Source organism: Xyrauchen texanus, chromosome 3, assembly GCF_025860055.1.
Source record: "Xyrauchen texanus isolate HMW12.3.18 chromosome 3, RBS_HiC_50CHRs, whole genome shotgun sequence".
In the NCBI taxonomy this organism is placed as follows: Eukaryota; Metazoa; Chordata; class Actinopteri; order Cypriniformes; family Catostomidae; genus Xyrauchen; species Xyrauchen texanus.
Window position 1 is genome coordinate 27,199,529 of NC_068278.1, and position 21,645 is coordinate 27,221,173.

At 38.3% G+C, this 21,645-nt stretch overlaps 1 protein-coding gene across 1 annotated transcript; it reads right to left on the bottom strand.

The window, feature by feature from the left end:
* Window positions 1-93: 93 nt before the first annotated feature.
* Window positions 94-21,035, bottom strand: vcp (valosin containing protein). Its single transcript, XM_052098235.1, has 17 exons — window positions 20,892-21,035; window positions 19,519-19,630; window positions 18,305-18,477; window positions 17,569-17,711; window positions 13,143-13,273; window positions 12,637-12,768; window positions 12,454-12,556; window positions 12,211-12,344; window positions 6,006-6,141; window positions 5,245-5,357; window positions 4,756-4,920; window positions 4,526-4,648; window positions 4,194-4,406; window positions 3,594-3,902; window positions 3,352-3,507; window positions 3,087-3,241; window positions 94-689 (listed from the first exon to the last, which is right to left on the bottom strand). The coding sequence occupies exons 1-17, from the start codon at window positions 20,906-20,908 to the stop codon at window positions 584-586; spliced, it is 2,421 nt and encodes an 806-aa protein (XP_051954195.1). The 5' UTR covers window positions 20,909-21,035; the 3' UTR covers window positions 94-583.
* Window positions 21,036-21,645: the final 610 nt, after the last annotated feature.

Consider the following 21,645-nt stretch of genomic DNA (forward strand, 5'->3'; position numbering starts at 1 on the left):
AAATCTATTCTGTAGATGTTCTTTACAACAGTACATTTGCTCACAATCCAAAACCTCTGAAAAGGCATTAAAACACACAATCGAAAATGTGGGTCCATTTCGTGAATTTTATTTTACATTTTTCAAACTTGTAATACATTATATGCTACATTCATAAAAAAATTAAGTCATTAGCAATTTTTTTCTGTTTTGTTTTTTCTTCAATCCTTCCAACATCCTAGCATTACACCCCACCACTACAGCTGCTCATATAGCTTGAGAAAAGGTAATGAAATCCCTATTGTGTACAGTTTTCATTTAAATGCACCCCACCCACAGAATGTTAAGATCAAAGTTCTCAGAAATCATCCTTTCACAAACCAGAGCAAAACAAGCAGCTACATACTTTTCTCTACCAACAGGGGGGGGTGAACAGAAGGGGAAAGAAGCAAATAATAATAAAAAAAAAGGGAATGGACATAGGAGGAAAAGCTGAAATTATTTGAAACAAAGCAGCACAGTCCTAAAAATGTGGAATTTTTATTTTTTGTACACTGTGGCCTGTATGAAGAGTGGCCTGTCAGAATCAGCCACGTGGTCACATTTATCCATAAAGATCATCATCGTTGTCCTCATTGAAAACAGCACCTCCGCCACCTCCAGAAGAACCCTGGGTTGGTCCACTTCCTGCTTGATTACTGGATGGGAATCTAAGAAATAAAAGGCAGGCCATTTTTCACCAATCTGCATGAACAAACCACTTGCAGCACCCTGGAGTAACTAGCTTATTTGCCCATTATTGTACTAGAGCACACAAAAGGCCCTTTCCCACTGCAGGAACTAAAGCCCATTTTAGGTATTTTACAAGTAACTACATAGTCATTTTCACACATGAGGAACTATAGTTCCTCTTGGGCACCTAGAGGGACTTTTTTAGCTCCTATTCCAGGGATAAGTACTTCTAACCCAGAAGGAGGACTATGGTGCTGCTACCTCTGATTGGTCAAACACGCATGATGCACAAAGTAATGAGAAATGCGAGTCGTTGGCAGTCGCAATGAGTAAAAAAAAACTTGTGGCTATTAGTCTGCTAATCAGAGGATTGTGCTAATTTTCCAGTTCCCTTTACAGAAATAAAACAAAACCAAAGTTTTCAAAGAGTACTGCCTGTTTCACGTGTGTGTGTGTGTGAGAGGGGTAAGCAGAGCTGCTTTGTGACATCAACAGCAGTTTGGTTTTTCCATAACATCTGTACTGTGTGACTATAGAGAAAATATTGATTTCTGGATAACTACATTTAATTTTACCTGGTATAATGTATGTAAATAAGATTTTTATTGAGAGAGGGTAATTGAACTTTATTGTACACTACTCTGTCATGAAATCTAGTTTACATGTGGGAAGTATTGCATGCCTGTTACTGCATGGTTAAATTGCATCAAGACTTTTTTTTTTTTTCAGTCAATGAGTATTTCAGTACAGTAATTTATGTTGAGTCATAAAAAGACTATTATAAAAGATTGTTGATAATGGGGTTTATAGTGCATTTTCAACTAGGTATGTTATAATATATAAATTATTGATGGGCACGCCATTTTATCAGTCTTTTGAGGAATGGATATATTAACATTAGCCAACATTTAAATTAAATGCCAAATTTGCATGCTTTCTAATTCACAAGGTTGGGCATCTGTTTAATGTCTGGCCTAATGGCGTTGGGAGACCATAGGGGTGGTGATATAACATTAACTGAAGCAGGTCGCAAGGCACAGGTATCACAACATAGGACATTTTTTTTTAGAGCTCCTTGCACAGGACGCACACACACGTTACAAAGGTTTTTGTACATCAAAACCTAGAATAAAAGTGAAATTTAGGAGTTTGCAGGTTATTGTATGCAACTGGTATTACGGCAAAAACAGAACAATTAGAGATTATGCAATCTCTGCATGATTCTTTGCAGGTTTCTTTCAAGCTGTCTATCTACAAAAATACATACTTGTGACTGAAAATACATTGTGTATGCAATATGAAAGATACTTGTACACAAAATATCATCCACTGGTGGCTAGAGTAAATAAACGTTTTCCTTTGATTATGATTTGGGTCAAATTGAACGGAAAACTATGAGTTACACTCCGTGGCGCTACAGATTTTTAACAGCCTCCGGAGACGGCCATCCCACTTGTGCGTACCTTCATAGAAAATTAGTTCATTTTAGAACGCACCATGTCATCCACCAGACACGTCCAGTGTGCGACCTCCTTCAATTTACCCTACTGCTCACTCTTTACCAAAGTTGTTGAAAAACATGTTTGAAAACACAAAAGGTCACTGGTAGCCCTATAGTGAATCTCGATATATATACAAATAGGTTTGCGCGTATGCGCCTTCCAAGGACTTCTGAGAACAGAGCGCGAAATTGCGATGCTAATGCCCGGATTAGGCAAAACTGTCTGATTCCATTCAGTTTTGCCTAATCCGGGCAGTAGCATCGCAATTAAATGCCCTGGCTATTGTAATCTATTGTGCTGTAGGTGTTTTGGGTTTAGTTTTAAAACGGAATGATATCAACATTGAAAATTATTATTTTTTTTTTATTAATTAGATGATGAATTCCATGTAGGGATACATGCAGTAGTCCCAACAAGTATTTTCTTATTTTAAATGAAACTGTGTTTTTTTTAGTTGGTAGATCGTATTGAGTTGGTCATTTAAAAGTAGATCACACAAAAAAAGTGTGGGCACCCCTGCTTTAGAGGCATAAATTCAAAGCCCATTTTCAACATGTTTTCTGCCATGTTCAGCGCCGTTAATAGGCATTTCTCCGCTCACTGTGGCTTCAGGCACACAACATCACACACCCAATGTCAAGACTGTAACCTAAAAGACACAAACTAAAGTGTAGCTCTGATCCTCGAGTCCTCATTCAATGCTGCTGGCATTGAAATCGCACATGCAAATAACGTCAAAAGAAAAATGGTCGACAAGATGATGTCAGTATGGGGGTTTGTTTAAAAATGCAAGATGGAAAAGTCTGAGTGTGCCGTTCCTCTTAAGAGTTCTCATCTATGAAGTTTCTAAGAGGACACCTTTTAAGTTCTTACCTGAAACTGCCAAATCCTCTGCTTTGTTGCAGGGTCTGTGCAAACATTTCATATTTGCGGATGTCGTTATCGCTGACAGAGCGGCGGGCAAAGCGCATAGCCTCCTCGAAATGGTCCTTCCTAATCTCAGGTACAGGGTCCTCCTCCTCCACCTCCTAAATACACAAGATTTTTCAACAGAAGTAAATTAATTCTGCCATGCCATTTAAAACTTAAATGCTTAAAAAATGCTCAACTAATACATTAGATCAACTGAAAATCTCACCATTGCAGAAGGGTTGGTCTGTCTCTCGCGTTCCCGTCTGATCTCATTCTCAATGGACTCACGGATGGCCAGCTTACAGGCTCTCTGACAGATCTCAGTCAAGTCAGCACCTGAAAAGCCATTGGTCATCTTGGCCAAGAAGTCCACATCCACATCCTACAAAAATATAATTTAAATATATTAGTACCCAAAACAAGCCACTTCAACTCATTAAAAAACAACAACAAAAAATGCATCCCTACCTTTGAGATTGGAGACTTCCTGAGGTTAGCTTTAAGAATGGCAATGCGAGACTTTTCATCTGGCAGTGGAATGTAGATGAGCTGGTCCAGTCGGCCAGGCCTGAGGATGGCAGGGTCAATGATGTCTGGTCTGTTGGTGGCTCCGATGATGAAGACGTTTTTCTTGCTGGACATACCATCCATTTCTGTGAGGATCTGGTTAATGACTCTATCAGCAGCACCACCACCATCACCAACGTTTCCACCACGAGACTTAGCAATGGAGTCCAGTTCATCAAAGAAGAGCACACATGGGGCAGCTTGACGAGCCTGAAGGACAAAGATGCTGTCAGGACAGACTTAAGGGACATCAGAGCCTTATCAGATAAATAGTGCAGCACAGACATTTTTAATTGGATCCTTTGCAACAAACAATCAGTGGCCCTAAAACCTTTTAAAAGCATAACTATACAACTAACTGCATCTTTAAAATCTGATGGAAAGAGTCAAGTGAAAGTCATGTTCTTGACAAAACACAGTTCATGTTATATCATTTTGCAAATTAGACTGACTGTTTGGGTAGTGAACCACCTTCAGAAATTAGTAAAAGGAAATAAATACCTTGTCAAAGATCTCACGGACATTAGCCTCTGACTCTCCAAACCACATGGTAAGCAGTTCTGGTCCCTTGATTGAAATGAAGTTGGCCTGGCACTCGTTGGCAATGGCCTTGGCCAATAGGGTTTTACCACAACCTGGTGGTCCGTAGAAAAGCACACCTTTGGAAGGGGTCATGCCGAACTTAAGGAATTTGTCGGGATGTTCCACTGGGTACTAAAAAGGGCAGAAAATTTAGATAAATGTTCCGCATAGGCATAAAGTTTTAAAATGGAGCTTTAGGAGCACATTTACTTGACTGAACCTGAGAGAACAAGGTGTATTGTGCCCAGTACCTGCACAAGTTCCTGCAGCTCTCTCTTGACATCATCAAGGCCACCGATATCCTCCCAGGTAATGTTGGGCACCTCCACAACTGTCTCACGCAGGGCAGATGGGTTGCTCTGGCTTAAAGACCACTTTAAAAAGGTAGAAAATGGGAGAAATTCAATGTCATACATTTATGAGTTTAATTTGTTCACTTCTTTAGGACACAATCATTGGTTAGAGTTATTAGAATACTCACCCTGAAGTCATCCATTGTTACAGCCAAAGAGTTCATGACCTCTGCATCAATGGTCTCATCCTCTAGATCAATGAGATCCATTTTCTTACGGATGGCCTGCAGAGCGGCCTCTGAGCAAAGAGCAGCCAGATCAGCACCCACATGTCCATGGGTCTCATTTGCCACCTGATGATAAAAGGTGGATAGTGTAAATGTTAACACATTTAGACCAATTAATTTCCATTACTTTCAGTCATTCGTTATTACTAGATTTTTTTTAAATAATTTTCTCGAAATTAGAGTCAAAAAAGGTCCGTTTCTAACCAATTAAATATTTTAGAGCTGAGCATAACTACAAAAATGTATATTCACTTGACTGGAAGATAACTTGTAGAGAACTTCCTTTTTTCCCTAATATTACCAGGTTCTCTATGACAGTGGGAACCCAGGTAAAAGTAGACCTAGTTTTTGATAACACTGATGAATGTTTTGACATTCTCTGAAACATACCTGCTCCAGATCAACATCATCAGCAAGCTTCATGTTCTTGGTGTGGATCTGAAGGATCTCAAGTCTTCCAGTAGCATCTGGAATGCCGATGTCCACCTCTCTGTCAAAGCGCCCTGATATCCGAGAGCCAGCATATTAGCACAATATGTTTCCCTTTGAAGCCAAGCGCACACTACAAGACTCAAGCTCATCACCCTTCAATGTTTTAAGTCTGCAACAAAATGCCTCCGAACATATCCAACTAGCACATGCCTGTCACAATTCTGAAGACGAACAGATGCTACAAGTCAAATTTCTAAATTGTTTGAATAGTCGTCAGGGATGCAAACTGTCCTGATGAGCAGGAAAGCAGCAATGACCTAGAGCCACTGAAAGAGCAAAAGATGAAGGCAGTGAATTGGAAAGCGCTGTCCGTTTCAAAGCACTGCTAACCACATTTTCATCTTTTCTTCCCTGTTCTGTACAAATCAGTGCAAAAATGACCACAAGACTTTCTTCCATGTTGCCAAGAATAAACTCTCCCATTGCGGTGCGCACAAATATGTAAGAACTAATTTAGAAATCATAACTACAGTGGGTGATGAGAATGATCTTGTGGTTGATGCACCTAGTCTGTGATTAGTTGTACAGAATGTTTATTATAATATTAATATATTATAGTGCACAATGTCAAAAACACATCAAATTTAAAAATAAATAAGTCAAAAAGCATAAATATAATTTGGAAAATCTTTGCAGAGCAGTACTTGAAGAGGTCTTACCAAATCGTCTGAGAGCCGGATCGATGCTGTTGGGTCTGTTAGTGGCTGCCATGACAATGACATGGGCTCTTTGCTTAAGCCCATCCATCAAGGTGAGCAGCTGAGAAACAATGCGCCTCTCCACCTCACCATGAGTCTGAGAAAAAACAGAGATTTACAGCAAAACCCAAATCCTCAATTAGACATTCGTACATCTTCAGAAAAAGATATACACACAGTTGAAGTCAGAAGTTAACGTACACTAATGTAATAAAATTGTTTTATTGATTCTAGTGCTGCACGATTAATCATATCGCAATCGCGATGTCAGCCTGTGTGATTATATGATGGCAAATTCTGCGATTAAATAAATAAGTGACAGCCCATTCTCTCTGAGAGCCGTTTGCCCATTTTCTACACTGCTAATAAAAACATGACCAGTCAGTCTCAGTTTAGGGAGTGACACAGTGGTCATGTCAGTTTCTGGTGTGCAGCGTGGAATTCAGTTGAAGATAGATGCCGAGCAGACCGACACTGAACTGGTGGTCAGAAAAAATAACACAGAAACACAGATCACAGCTTGGCGATATGCCTTTATTTTATCCTTAATTAAAATTAATATAATACGGGAGTGTGCCATGTAAATAAACAAACAAACTCCAAAACTGCCATTCTCGGTGCGGTCAGAGCCACTTCAACCAGTCGCGGAAGAGACCCAATTTGAGCGGGAGTCGAGACGGGAGAGATTTAAAGTTCCGCGGTCTGATGCGCCCTCTAACACGGAGACGCTTATCTCATACCCCCGCTGTCTGCAGCTCGCAACATGTTGCATCATTGATGAGATCATCATAATATCAATCTTAAGTGAAAAATAACATTAAAATTACAAAAACAATAAAATGTAAATATATATATATATATATATATATATATATATATATGTATATATATATATATATATATATATATATATATATATATATATATATATATATATATATATATATATATATACATATATATATATATGTGTATATATACACACACACAAGTTTTAGTGGTTTGATTGAGTAAATTTGTATGTTCTTATTTATTGTTCCATTTTATTTAGGTGTAATATTGAGAAAATAACAAGTTTGCAGTAATGCAAAGATATTATTTAATTTTGTAAAAATATTTTAATTTGAAAACACTGCATTTATAGTTGTTGTTGTTGCTAGTTTGTATGATTGAGCTGAAAAATACACATTTCAGCATGTATTCTATTTGTAGTAATCTCAGTAATCCATTTGTGCATTTTCCTTGATAACCAAGCAAGTTGAATCACGATACCATTTGTTTATTATATCGTAATATGACATTTTCCCCAAATCGTGCGGCCCAAATTGATTCAAAAGTACACAGAGATGAACACAACACAAACATCGAATCAACATTTAAACCCCAGTAATATCCCTCCCCAATCACCAAACCCACCCTAAACCTCAACGAACACCACTGTGGTCACAAATAATACACACACAAAAATAAATCTCTCTCTCACACACACACACACACACACACACACTATAAATAATTACCCAATTTCCTGTCAATCAATTCCCCAAATCCTAGTCTTCTATTTGCCACCTCCTAAAAAGCGGTCACCCTCACCATCTCCGCACACCACTCCGGAAATTATTGTGCTCCATCCGACTTCCAACACTTTAAAATAATTTGTCTGCCAATCATGATACTGGTCAGAACCCAAGTTCTTATATGTTTATCCCCCAAATTTACAACCACACCATTGCCCAAAATACAAAGTCTGGGGTAAAGTAAAATTTGATTTCAGAAAAAAACAAAAACAAAAAAACAAAAAAAAAAAAAAAAAAAAACACACAAAATAAATCTGAACCTTCAACCAAAATTCATGGATCTCAACACACTCCCAAAAGACATGGGTTGTGACTCCAACAGGTGTGTTGACCAAACCTATACAATCTAGAGGGGGTGGTCCAATAAAACTATATAAAATCTTGAATTGCATAAGGCACACCCTTGCATCTCTAGATAAAGACTTTTTTTTTTTTTTTTTTTTTATCCTAGCCCACACTCCCTCCTCCAATACAAATGGAAATCTCTCCCATAATCTCTTGATGGAAGTTAAAGCACCGACCCCTAGACTCTCAATTATCAGAGTAATACACTGATGCCTCATTACCTTTTCCAAAAGCACCTCTCCCAGAATATCTGCAGCTTTATGGGGGTGTGTGCTACTCCCCAAAACAATACAGAGCAGGTGGCGCAGCTGTAAATACCTATAAAACAGATCTGGGAATACCAAAATGTTGAACCAAATACTTAAGATCAACACAATCAACCGACCAGGAGAAAGATTAACATATAATTTAGGTTTCAGCCATATGCTTGATGCAACCTTTAAATAAATGTCCGAATTAAAAACTCTGGACACTATTGTCCATACCAAGTGCAAATGCGAGATAACAGGGTGCAACTTCTCCGGTTATTTTGATAGAAAGGCTTTGCAATGGCAAAATAGGGGCAAGAAATTCCTGTTTGATACAAAACCAGGGAAGGGTTCTTTCAGGTGGAAGCCTCAATGGAGCCAAATGTATGCATCAAAATCTTGTTTAGGCCTATCCCACCTTTGTCAATCAGCCTATGTAACTTATTAAAATGCAATCTAGGATGCTTACCTTTCTAAATAAAGGACTTCACCATGCTATCAAATTGCTTAAAATAAAAGGAACATCTACAGGGAGAGATTGTAGCAGGTAGTTGAATTTTTGAATACAATTAACCTTCTCAAAGATAAATGTAATGAAGCCCACCTGCCAACATTGCTCGAAAACCTTTTTATTAAGGGATCAAAAAAAAAAAAAAAAATATAATAATAATAATAATAATAATAATAATAATAATAATAATAATAATAACAAACAAACAAACAAAACAAAAAAAAAAAACACAAATTTGCTGGGAATAAAATGCCAAAATACTTAATGCCCTGTTTGGGCCACTAAGCAGATAGGTTTAAAAGTCTCCAAATATCTGTAAGATCAAGATTTTTACACATCCTGTTAAGCATCAGTGTTGCTCTTGGGGGCTTACACACTTTTGCTTCACTATGATCAAGGACTGAATCCATCAAAAGATTAAAGTCTCCTTCCAAAATGATATCTGCCAAGGGCTGCCAATGGCTTGCAACATGCCTTCAAGATCTATAAAAAAAAAAGCCCTGATCATCAGCGTTAGTGTGTAAATATTAGCCAAAATCAACCTTTGCATCTAAATTTCAGCTATAACAATAATGACACTTCCTAATTTATCTTTAATCTGTTTTAGACATTTGAATTGTAGATGTTTATTTATCAGTGTAATGAGTTCCCTGCTCTTGAGCCAGCACTAAAGAAAACATGTCCACTCCATATCTTAGCAAATGTTTCGGCTTCCTGTGGGGAAAGATACGTTTCTTAAAAGAAACACTAGCATATTTCTTACGTTTAAGAAATAACCTTCCTTCTTCCATCACATTCCGTGTGGAGAGAGAGAGAGACTAATCACATCATATTAACATTTGACATGAGAAAAAAATAGATTGTGTGTCAAAAATAAAATTATAAAGACCACATTCCAACATTAGTGCAACAGTCAAACCCCGAGCTTCCCCAGAACCAAACAAACAGAAAAACGTGCGCATTAGGAATGTAATGGTATCAAGGTTTCACAATATATCTCGTTTAAAAAGGACATCATACAGTTAAAATCTTCTCATTATTAGTACTGCATGAATATTGAATATCAATATTTTCAGAACTTTTCTAAAAATTTACACAGCATCATATAAACCTTTAAATTGTGCGATCCTCATGTTACAATCGACTGTCACTCAATTATAAAGGTGGCATGCAGGCAAGTCAGAGACTGAACCTTTATTTCTGCTGCCAAAGCGGTTGAAATCTGCTGTCTGGGATTGCTTTAGGTACACTAAAAGACCCACGAGGCAGTAACAACGTTGATGGTTACACTGTCTGTAAAGTTTGTGGCAAAAAAGGCTCAAGCGTGAAACACTTGCACCATCTCCGTGATACCAATCCCACGGAATTTGAGTAAATTAAATGTAAGTGGAAATACAGTGTACAGGATAATACATGAAAGTCCCCGTTTCATAAAAACACCAGATTCAATGTAGTTTTACATGATTTGTAATGACTAGGTAGGCTAAAGTTAATTTTATGCTTTGCCACATTCACAAATGCAGCAAACGTATTTACGCACCCTTTCAACATTACGACGTGCCAACTGTTTGTTCATTTGCCAAAGCGGAGCGCAACAGTAGGCCAACAAAGTTTGATACTACTAATAATTTTTTATTTGTAAAACATACATAGTACTAAATGGGGTTTACAAAGTGCATGGCTTTTGGTAAGCAGGAAATTGACAGTGAAACCGTGGCAGAAAATAGACTGTATTGGATAAAAATTCCAATAACAAAACGGCAAATGAATATATTTTCAGTAAGTATTGTTTAGAATTAAACAAAATCTTAAAACTAACCTGGACAATAATGATTACAATTAAATTCCATAAAACAAAATAACAATAAGAAAATATTTTTAGTCATCATCTGACTACTGCACATATTTCACTTTTTTTTTATTTATTTTTTTTATTGTTTTACCTGTTTGTGAATTTTTTTATTTAATTTAATTTACCATTTAGAGCATCCTGATGTTCAAGATCAAAAGATAAAAGGATTAAACTTGAAGACCAAGAATTGGTTATAACTGAAATATTTCTCTGTGTTTCAGACAGATTTCATAACCAAATATTAAACTGCTAATAATATTACAATACACCTCAATACTGTGATACCGTAATATTTTTCGTGACTATTACCATACTGTGAAAATGCCATACCGTTACACCCCTAGTGTGCATTAACCCTGTGCACGACAGCACCAACCAGCATCCATACCTCTCAACTCAAATAGTCCATGTACACCTACGAGAGCCCCCATGACAACTATGCAGTCGGATTGCTCAAGCCCAGTGTTTCTATACAACATTTGAGAGACCGAATTACATAACAGACAATCTATAAAACAAACTCCAGCCAATAGGCAGAACACAAAGTACGTGTAGATTACTTCACAAAACTGTCCCGAAGGTGTGTTCCTCCACAAATCAAGCTCCAGCCACTAGTGAAACCAGCACAAAAAAAAAAAAAAAAAGGTAATCCATTCTGTTTCTTCGGACTGTCAAACAAATGTTCAGTGAGCCGGCTATTCATGAGTGCTGCAGATGACCAAATCCTTCCAATGATCTGCAAAAAAAAACTCCAGAAAACAAACTCCAGCCAATATGAGGTATAAACACAAGGCATGTGCAGAATCATCCACAACTGTCCCGAAGGAGTGTTGTTCCACAAAACAAACTCACAAAAAAAAAAAAAAGGCACCCAGCTTCCTCGGATGGTCAAGTGAATGTTCAGGGAGTCAAAGCTCACTTGGTTGCAACGTGAGAAACACACCATGACTTCCTCTGTTCATTGATTTTATGAAAGCCATCCCTTGTTTTGCAGCCATCCTTAGTATCTATTCTATTTAGCAGGGAACACAGTGCAAAAGCGACCTTACATTGATGTAAGAATTTCTTGCATTCCTTGAATCTATCACACTTCTCTCGTCGAATTCGCAAAGTCTGTGAAAAAGAAAATGTCATGGTTCTTCGAAGAAAGCCTTCCTTTACACCTCGCTTCACGTAATGGTCGGATGATCTCAGAAATTTGGCCAGCATTGATCAGGGCCCGTCTCCTTCCGCGGATCTCAGAGATCGCTCGATTTCCATCTTATGACGCATTGTCAAGCAGACTCTGGAAGAGCCCACCCAGGAATTTCACCATATCTCGGCCTTCCTCATGCTCAGGAATTCCAAAAATTCTGACATTGTTTCACCGAATACGATTCTCAAGGTCTTCCAACCGTTCCCCAAACCTGTAACAAATCTACTTTGGTCACTAGTGAGTTAGCAGCTAAATCCCTCTCCGATGACTCCAGATAGTCAGGAATTGTGTTGGCTAAGGTGTATGTAAACTTCTGACTTCAACTCTGTGTAAAATCTGAGTAACACCGATCAGACATGATGCAGAAATGTTTATATAGGGATCTCTTTTGTAAAGACTGAAAAAGATAATTGCCCCTGAAGCAGTAAAATGTTTTACCTTCTCTCTTTTGGGTGCAATGGCATCAAGTTCATCAATGAAAATGATGGCTGGTGCGTTCTTCTCTGCTTCCTCAAAAGCTTTGCGCAGATTACTCTCAGATTCTCCAGCCAGTTTACTCATGATCTCAGGGCCTGGAACATTAAAAGTTGCTAATGTCACATTTCATTTTTAACTCTTTATAGTTCTATACAAAAATGTATAGAACTATCTGTTCAAATTTAAACTCAATCCATTTCACACCATTGATGAGGAAGAAGAATGCTCCAGTTTCATTTGCAACAGCACGAGCGATAAGAGTCTTTCCAGTTCCAGGGGGTCCATACAGCAGAATACCACGGGGAGGCTAAACAAATGAGAGATGTTATTTTATCCTCTTATTACAGTCTCATAATAGTTTAATGTTCATCAGCCTCAGATCATTACCTTCACTCCAATTGCCTTGAAGAGAGCTGGGTGTCTCAGAGGAAGCTCCACCATTTCTTTAATTTGGGCAAGCTGTTTCCTTACTCCTCCAATGTCATCATATCCCACCTCATTCAGAGACTCTTCCTCATCCTGCAAACAAGATTCAGGATAAAAATCATACAATGCTTCTACCCTTCCGCCTTATGTAATACCATCCAATTTAGAACAGATTGAAAATAACACAGATTAACACAATTTAACAAGCACTTAAAAAAATTGCTGCAGTTACCCAGCTGTGTTCCCCTAAAGATAAATGTCTTAACCCTGTAAAGGCACATTATTCATAAACAATTTATTTGTCTATCAATTCAAATAGTGAGCTTGTGGAATAACATTACATTGTTAACAGGTACTGCTATTAGTGGTGTTGTTGCACATCTGACAAATCAAACCTATAATGCAAAAAAAAAAAAAAAAAACACACACATTAAGCAGAGTATAAAGCAAGCCCACAATCTACACACCTCTCTCTTGATGGGTTCCCCCTCACAGTGGATAACTGTGTCTGGGGCCACAATACAGTATGGGCTGGGGTCAGTCTCCACCACTTTAAACTCCACAGCACGCATGCCTCCTCTCACCAGGAAAATATCACCTACAGAAATAAAAAGGGAACCAAATATTGTTAATCATTTTAGTGATTTGTTTGCCAATGATTAGGCATGGATACATGTCTATACTAATAGGGATGGGAATTATTTAATAATTTTGTAGTAGAGTACTCTAACCCACAAAAAACAAGTACTGTAATCGATTATTCAAATATTAAAATGCAAGTTAAAAATAACAGGTTTCACATTCGTGAAATGTATATATTGTTTTCTTCACATACATTCCCAAGAAAAGTTTCAACATAAACTAATTTCAACACATTATGCTTCTTTATGAGCAATATGCATTAGTGTTGTCACGGTACCAAAATTTCAGTAGTCGGTACCGATACCAGTTAAATTTCACGGTTCTCAATACCACAACAAAAAAAAATGCTAATATGATAATGTGCTATTGAACAGCAGTTTAGTTATTAATTATTTTAATAATTATAGTTTTAACAATTATTCTTATTTTCCAGAATTATTTTTTCAAAATGGTGTCTAATCAATAAATTCTTAACTTTAACATGTCATTGCTTTTTTTTTTGCCAAATTTTTATTTCAACAGATGTCTTGCTTGTGATACTTTAAATATTATTGTTATTGAGAATATTACATTTTACTATAAGTTGTAATATTATTTTTATTCAATTTCAGACACCTAGATTTTATTTTGAATCATGCTTTTATTATGACGTGTTTTTTGCCGTATGCTTCACTTTTCTGGATGACTTCTAAGTCACGTCTTAAATCTCTTTAAACTGGACCTTAAGTCTGACAAATGAAATGTAGGACACAGTTTTGAGTGTTTATATTTTAGATATATATTATATATATATATTTTAAAACGCAGGAGACTAAAGACGTGTTTTTATCATTTGAAGAAGTTTTTTTAACTTGACATGCCATCTAAAAATGATGTGCTCTCGTGAGAGATGCTAAAATCACAGTGAAATGTGACGCAGTTGTCAAATCTAGCAAATGTTTACATGGAAGACAATTGAAAAACAGCACGAGCAGATGCAAAACAGCCCCTTGTGCACATGACACAGCACTAGCTGATGTTTCTCAAAGTTACCTCTCAAAAAGACAGACATTTGTTTCAGTTGACAGTAGGTAAATTTACACTTTATCCAGCGCTGTATTCATAAATATCCCGATAATTTTTTACTGTTTGAGAAACCGCTCAAAATAATTCAGTGAGAGAGCACTCTGAACGAATTGTACTGAATCACTAATCAATTCAGACCATTTTGCAAGCCCGTTTGTCCAATTCACTGAAAAGAACAAACTCAAAATAATTATTCATTTGCAAATTGGGCATTGCTAGTTCTTTTAAACAGCTAACAGAAATAGGGGGCACATTTCATGATTGGTGAAATATTCTCAGGTCAGTCAGAGTGCTCATGGTACGCACAGTCGTACAGCTGCAGGCGCCACTGGGCACGCACTCACAAAAGTATGGGAAGGTATTTCCTAAGAGGCCAATTTTTATTTTGTAAAGAGGCCCATGTTTAACCCCATGTTTCAACCTACTGTAAGTTTGTACTTAATGGAAACAAGAACTTTGTATTCTGTATGAAAAACACAAGAGCTGAAAGATAGCTCTATTTAGGTTTGCATTTATCAATTATGAATATTTAATATTTTATTGCTTTTATAAATCACTTGTACACTTAAATTTAATTACATTTATGTTTCAAAAAATTATTTTTGTTGGGATATGTACTGAATTCTTCTCATCGAGTAGGCAGATGTATAGCAGGCTAAAAAGGCTCTTGAAAGTTATTTTTCACAAATAAAAGAATATTTGTCACGTGAAAGAAGGTTATATTAAATGTTGTTTCATAAATTTGTATGATTGAATTTGAGCTCATTCAAAGATAGTGAAATGCAGGGCTGAAAGACTTAAAAACAGCTCATTTATTTTTTATAATGAAGCTTTTGGTTTCAATGGCACAAAAGGGGGATTAAATAACAAAAAAAAAAAAAAAACGGTAATAGCCAAATTGTTATTTTAAAATCGGTGTCAGCACAGATTTTCACAATCGGTGAATCTCTTTTTTATTACATGAATGCAAGAATATAAACAAACAAGAGTACCTTTTCACATTAAAGTGCATTAGAACGAGAGTTGTATTAAGTCACCAAAAAAAAACAAAAAAAAAACTTATGCGTAAAGATTACAGTGCATCCAGAAAGTATTCACAGCGCTTCACTTCTTCCACATTTTGTTATGTTACAGCCTTATTCCAAAATTGATTAATTATTTTCCTCAAAATTCAACAAACAACACCCCATAATGACAATGTGAAAGAACTTTGTTTGAAAACAAAAAACAAAATCACATGTACATAAGTATTCACAGCCATTACCATGACACTCAAAATTGAGCTCAGTTTCATCCGAGAGGTTTCTACAACTTGATTGGAGTCCACCTGTGATAAATTCCGTTGATTGGGCATAATTTGTAAGGCACACACCTGTCTATATAAGGTCCCACAGTTAACAGTGCATGTCAGAGCACAAACCAAGCCATGAAGTCCAAAGGAATTATCTGTAGACCTCCAAGACAGGATTGTATCGAGGCACAGAAAAAATTCTGCAGCATTGACGGTCCCAATGAGCACAGTGGCCTCCATCATCTGTAAATGGAAGTTTGGAACCACCAGGACTCTTCCTAGAGCTGGCCGCCCGGCCAAAATGAGTGATCGGGGGAGAAGGGCCTTAGTCAGGGAGGTGACCAAGAACCTGATGGTCACTCTGACAGAGCTCCAGCATTTCTCTGTGGAGAGAGGAGAACAACCATCTCTGCAGCACTCCACCAATCAGGCCTGTATGGTAGAGTGGCCAGACGGAAGCAACTCCTCAGTAAAAGGAGCATGACAGCCCACCTGGAGTTTGCCAAAAGGCACCAGACGGACTCTCAGACCATGAGAAACAAAATTCTCTGGTCTGATGAAACAAAGATTGAACCTGGCCTGAATGGCAAGCGTCATGTCTGGAGGAAACCAGGAACCGCTCATCACCTGGCCAATACCATCCCTACAGTGAAGTATGGTGGTGGCAGCATCATGCTCTGGGGACGTTTTTCAGCTGTAGGAACTGGGAGACTAGTCAGGATCATGAACGGAGTCAGCAATGTACGGAGACATCTTTAAGACAACCTGCTCCAGAGCACTCTGGACCTTAGACTGGGGCGAAGGTTGATCTTCCAACAGGACAATGACCCTAAGCACATAGCCAAGATAACAAAGGAGTGGCTACGGGACAACTCTGTGAATGTCCTTGAGTGGCCCAGCAAGAGCCCAGACTTGAACATCTCTGGAGAGATCTGAAAATGGCTGTGCACCGACACTCACCACCCAACCTGATGAAGCTTGAGAAATCCTGCAAAGAAGAATGGGAGAAACTGCCCAAAAATAGGTGTACCAAGCTTGTAGCATCATACACAAAAAGACTTGAGGCTGTAATTGGTGGCAAAGGTGCTTCAACAAAGTATTGAGCAAAGGCTGTGAATACTTATTTACATGTTTTTTTGTTTTTTTCCCCCGTTTTTTATAAATTTGCTAATATTTCAAATACATTTCTTTCACATTGTCATTATGGGATATTGTTTGTAGAATTTTGGAATAAGGTTGTAACATAAAACGTGGAAAAAGTAAAGTGCTGTATACAGAGAATTTGTGATGAAAGTGAGCTCATTGACTTTATGCATTTATTATAAATCACCATGTATGACAAAAGATCCATTTAAAAAATTTCAAATAAAGAAACCTTTTCATCCCACAGTCCGATTGCAGAAACAAATTGGTTAAATCTTGTAAACGTGGGGTTATATCCTTGTGGTTTGATCATGATGACTGGGGATGCGTTCACTCGTGAGTCTCGACAGAATGCAATGTAAATAAAACAAAGACGAAAATGTCCTTTGACAAAAACTTTGTCGGCACGCAAGGTTCGCTCCCAGTGCGAATGGGTACATAGGAATCCATTGTTTCCATTCAAAACGTTATCACAGAGAAAACTCGCATTTGGTGTGAAAAGTCCTTCTTAATTCAGCGTTGTCCACTGAAAGTGTGCAAAAAATATCAATTTGCAGTATTAAGGGTAGTGATGGTGCATTTATTTGTAATCAAGTTGAGTTGGTGAGTAATCATACTATGTATTTCCAAGAATCACGATTCACTGCTATGATCCAGGAGGCACTACAATTTAAACTTATGATTTAAGCAACATTTTAAAAAGGACAGATTTGTGAACATACAAGGAAAGATCCACAGGTTGGAACATTTACCTTTGCGAATTGGCCGGTAAGCCTCAAGAAAATAAGGCTTGAGATAAACCTCAAAAATGTTTCCGGTGATGCCTTCCACGGTGTCATCAATGGGTAGAACGTGAATACGCTTTCCATACTTCACATCTGGACATGGCTGAATACTGAAATCCAGAATTGAAAACAAATAAATGATCCACTGTAATATCCAAAACCTGATAAAAATAACACCATTACCAGAATGGTTGTGTAACTGTAATTATCATTGTTTTAAAGTGGTGGAAATATATGGGGGCCTGGGTAGCTCAGCAAGTATTGACACTGACTACAACCGCTGGAGTCACGAGTTTGAATCCAGGGCATGCTGAGTGACTCCAGCCAGGTACCCCAAGCAAACAAATTGTCCCGATTGCTAGGGAAGGTAGAGTCACATGGGGTAACCTCCTTGTGGTCACAATTAGTTGTCCTCGATCTCAATGGGGCCTATGGTAAGTTGTGCATGGATCGCGGAGAGTACCATGAGCCTCCACATGCTGGGAGTCTCCGCGCTGTCATGCACAGCGAGACACGTGATAACATGCACGGACTGACTGCCTCAGAAGCGGAGGCAACCGAGACTTGTCCTCTGCCAACAGGACTGAGGCGAGTAGCAAAATCACCACGAGGACTCACTAGGTAGTGGGAATTGGGCATTCCAAATTGGGAGAAAAGGGGATAAAATAAAAATATTACAAAAGTGGTGGAAATATTGTCTCACCTGATGACATCACCAAGGCGCACCCTGAGGTTGTTGCGAACAACTCTGTTCATGCGGACCTTCTCATCAGAGCAGGTGTCATCGGACAGGACAATGCAAACAGTCTCCCTCCTCTTCTTGCCTTTCAACAGCACTGTGTCCCCCCTAAAGAGCTGTAGCTCATCCATCTTCGCCTAAAAGAGCAGACAAAATAGGATAGGTACTAGGGGGTGAAACATCGATCTGGATCGATGCATTAATCAAATAACCAATGCTGCAATGCGTAAACATCCATGTACATATATATATATATCATTTTTAAGATGCACATTTATTTTGACACCGATGCCAGACACATCCGTACACATTTCCACCAGGCGATGCAGCAACCTTAAGATATTCATCACCCTTTATAAGTGCTATATTCTTCTCATGTGGGACATGGATGCGCACAGAGTGATTGAAGCCTTAAGTTGCACTGTGCTCTCCAGTCAACAGGGCTGTGAGCTCTGGTTACAGGATAGCGCAGCACTGATCACAGGCATGATTAAATCAGGTTTCCATCGATATCATGGTGCATTTGAATTCTACATGAGAATTTCTATTTCATAGAGGTATGGAGCAATTCAACACAATATTCTGAACAGTGCTGACAAGGAAAAGAGAAAACACCTGCCCTGCCCCAACATTCATTACAGGATCAACACCCTGACTAAGTTATCTCAAACTGTGACAGAATTGAAAAACAAATTGTCGAAGAAAAAACACAGACGGCACATACTTTTTGGATTGAAAGACTTACTTGACTATTGCAAAGATGACAAATTGTCACTATAGTGTTTACCCAATTCCACAAGGCAATGAGCTGTCATCAAACGATTGATCACATGTATGTGATTATTTTTTATATGATTTATTCTTTTGTTTTTCTATTTGAACAACCGAAGCACCTTATTTTGTTGTGGATGTCCCAATGTGAATACTGGATTTGCACTTCAGAGTGTTCAAAATAACGGGCATATAATTATATAGGCATATAATATTAATCACAGGCCCCTGAAATCGCATCAAGGCAGACTTGGAGGTATCTGCAAACGTTGGATCGCTGGAAGCTTGTATTGTGATGAAACTGGCTATTTACATCCCTAATGGGTACATGAAGGCCGCTGCAAAGGGACAAAGACATTTTTTTTTTAACCTAGGTGAATGTAGCCAAGGGTTAGGATTAACCCTACCTGAGAGAGAGACACTACACTGTTGTCTTCATTGATGGATTCATCAACAATCAGCCTATTCGGTCTGTTCTTCTGCTTCAGAATGGCAGTGGAAAGATCATCATTTTTGGATCTGTGTGGAGATGGAAGAACAACACTTTAACAGTGCTCAGATGTTTATCAGAGACATGTAAACAGGTATTGTATGTCTCTTTAAGTATCATCGAACGCGAAAGTGAAAGACACAAGTTACATGTCATATTAAGTAGCACCTAAAAGTGAAAATGACAATATTACATCCTAGCCGGTCTTTAAAACAGGATAAAGAGATCGAGTGGATAAGTGCACTTCAGTCCATTTGTAGATACATTTAAGGCGAGCTCATGTTACTCTAGTCTAGAGGTTTCTACAAAAAACTGGAAGCCCTGATGATCCGCTAGATCTAGGCCGGGATTCGCCCATAAGCATGTAGCTAATGCCAAAGCAATAGACGGTTTATATTACGTTTTCCAAACAAGACAATGAAGAACAGAAACTAAACTAAGCAGGTTATCAGACAGATGTTGGGCACTTAAGACCAAGAGCGCTTGTATAAATAAGATAACACAACATCTGTAATTGTCAGGTTGAGTCGCTTGCGCGCGCGCACACACACACACAATATCTGCATATATTTCAGTTAGACGGATGAATGATTTGTATTCCTCTCATTGGGGAGATGTGAGCGAAAGCAGCAGTTGGCCGCCGCCAATGGCCCAATGACACAGCAAATGCTGCTGACATGTGAAACTCTGCAGCCATTTTAATGCAAATAATCTCTGGCGTTTAGTTAACTCAAAATATAACATTTTAATGTCATATACTGTCGGTGGCTTTCTGTTTGATGGTTCATTTCCAAATCACGATTTGTATGATCACCACCTGCATACAAAGCCGGCATGACGTTTCAACTCGCTTTGTTGTTTATTTTTAAAACAATATGACTGCTATAATGAATTAAAACGGTTATGATTTCCTGCAGTGATATAAAGCTAGTTTAACAGTGCTGAATGTGTATTTTCCAGCAGTCACCGGTGATGCCGGTGGGCCGAAAGCCTCCATCGTCTGCGGAGAATGACTCAGTCCGGTTAGCCCACATGCTAAACACACTTACAGTCGCCTTACAAGTCTCGCAAAGTTTTACAGAGCGGTGCGAACATGAGTATATAAAGAGGTTGCAATTCTTTACATTTATATAGCGGTCTAATGAGAACCCTAAGGCGTGAAAACTTGCTTTTTCCATTGATCGCCGTTCGTTGTTTGTTCATATGTATTTTAGCTTCCAGGCTAACCACCAATGAACAGAAAACAAACCATTATCATATTAAATATCACATCACAGTGATTTTACTTACTCTCCGCCCGAAGCCATATTGCTTCTCCCACAAAAATATATCAATATTTGATGGAAATGTGTAGCTCTCTTGAGTGACCGACTCCAACCTTCACACTATCTTTGGCCTCAGCGCTGGATTAGCTTGCTGCTCACATCAATTCTGCTGGGGGAAAGTAAGTTTCCTCGCCCACCGAGCGACAGTCCAATCGCTGTTCTCTTCGCTGTCCCTTTTGGCCAATCGTGGATCGAGCATATGAGAGCTTGAATGTCATTGGTCGATGTGGCGTTCACTGTGCTTTTTGATTGGCTTATTTTCTACTGCGTTGTGAACTGTCACTTTTGGATTGGCTCGGGGGTGTCTAGGTAAATTGTTGCTGCTTAGCTGAGCAGAAGTGTCAAAATGGCACCAACAAGTCCCTTATTGCAAAGTAGGACACGTTGCCCAGTATGCTAGGTAATCTGAAAAGGATATACTGTGTTATAATTGAAATGTGCTGGAAAGCATGTAGTATTATTGTCATAATGTAAACCTTGTGGGTTGAAATAATAATCAATAAAAAGTGTTTCAGTTTTCAGGATGAAAGACATTATTTACAGAGTTTATTATTTTCAACCAAAACTTCAATTTTAAATAATGATTGTTTATTTCTCAATATCACAGCATGTCCCTTACCAGTCTGCATGCACTCTGCTCATGAGCACATATGTCACTAGATCACTGTATCAATAGTCGCCAATCACAGTCATGTCAAGAATGGAATCTCACTGGCAGT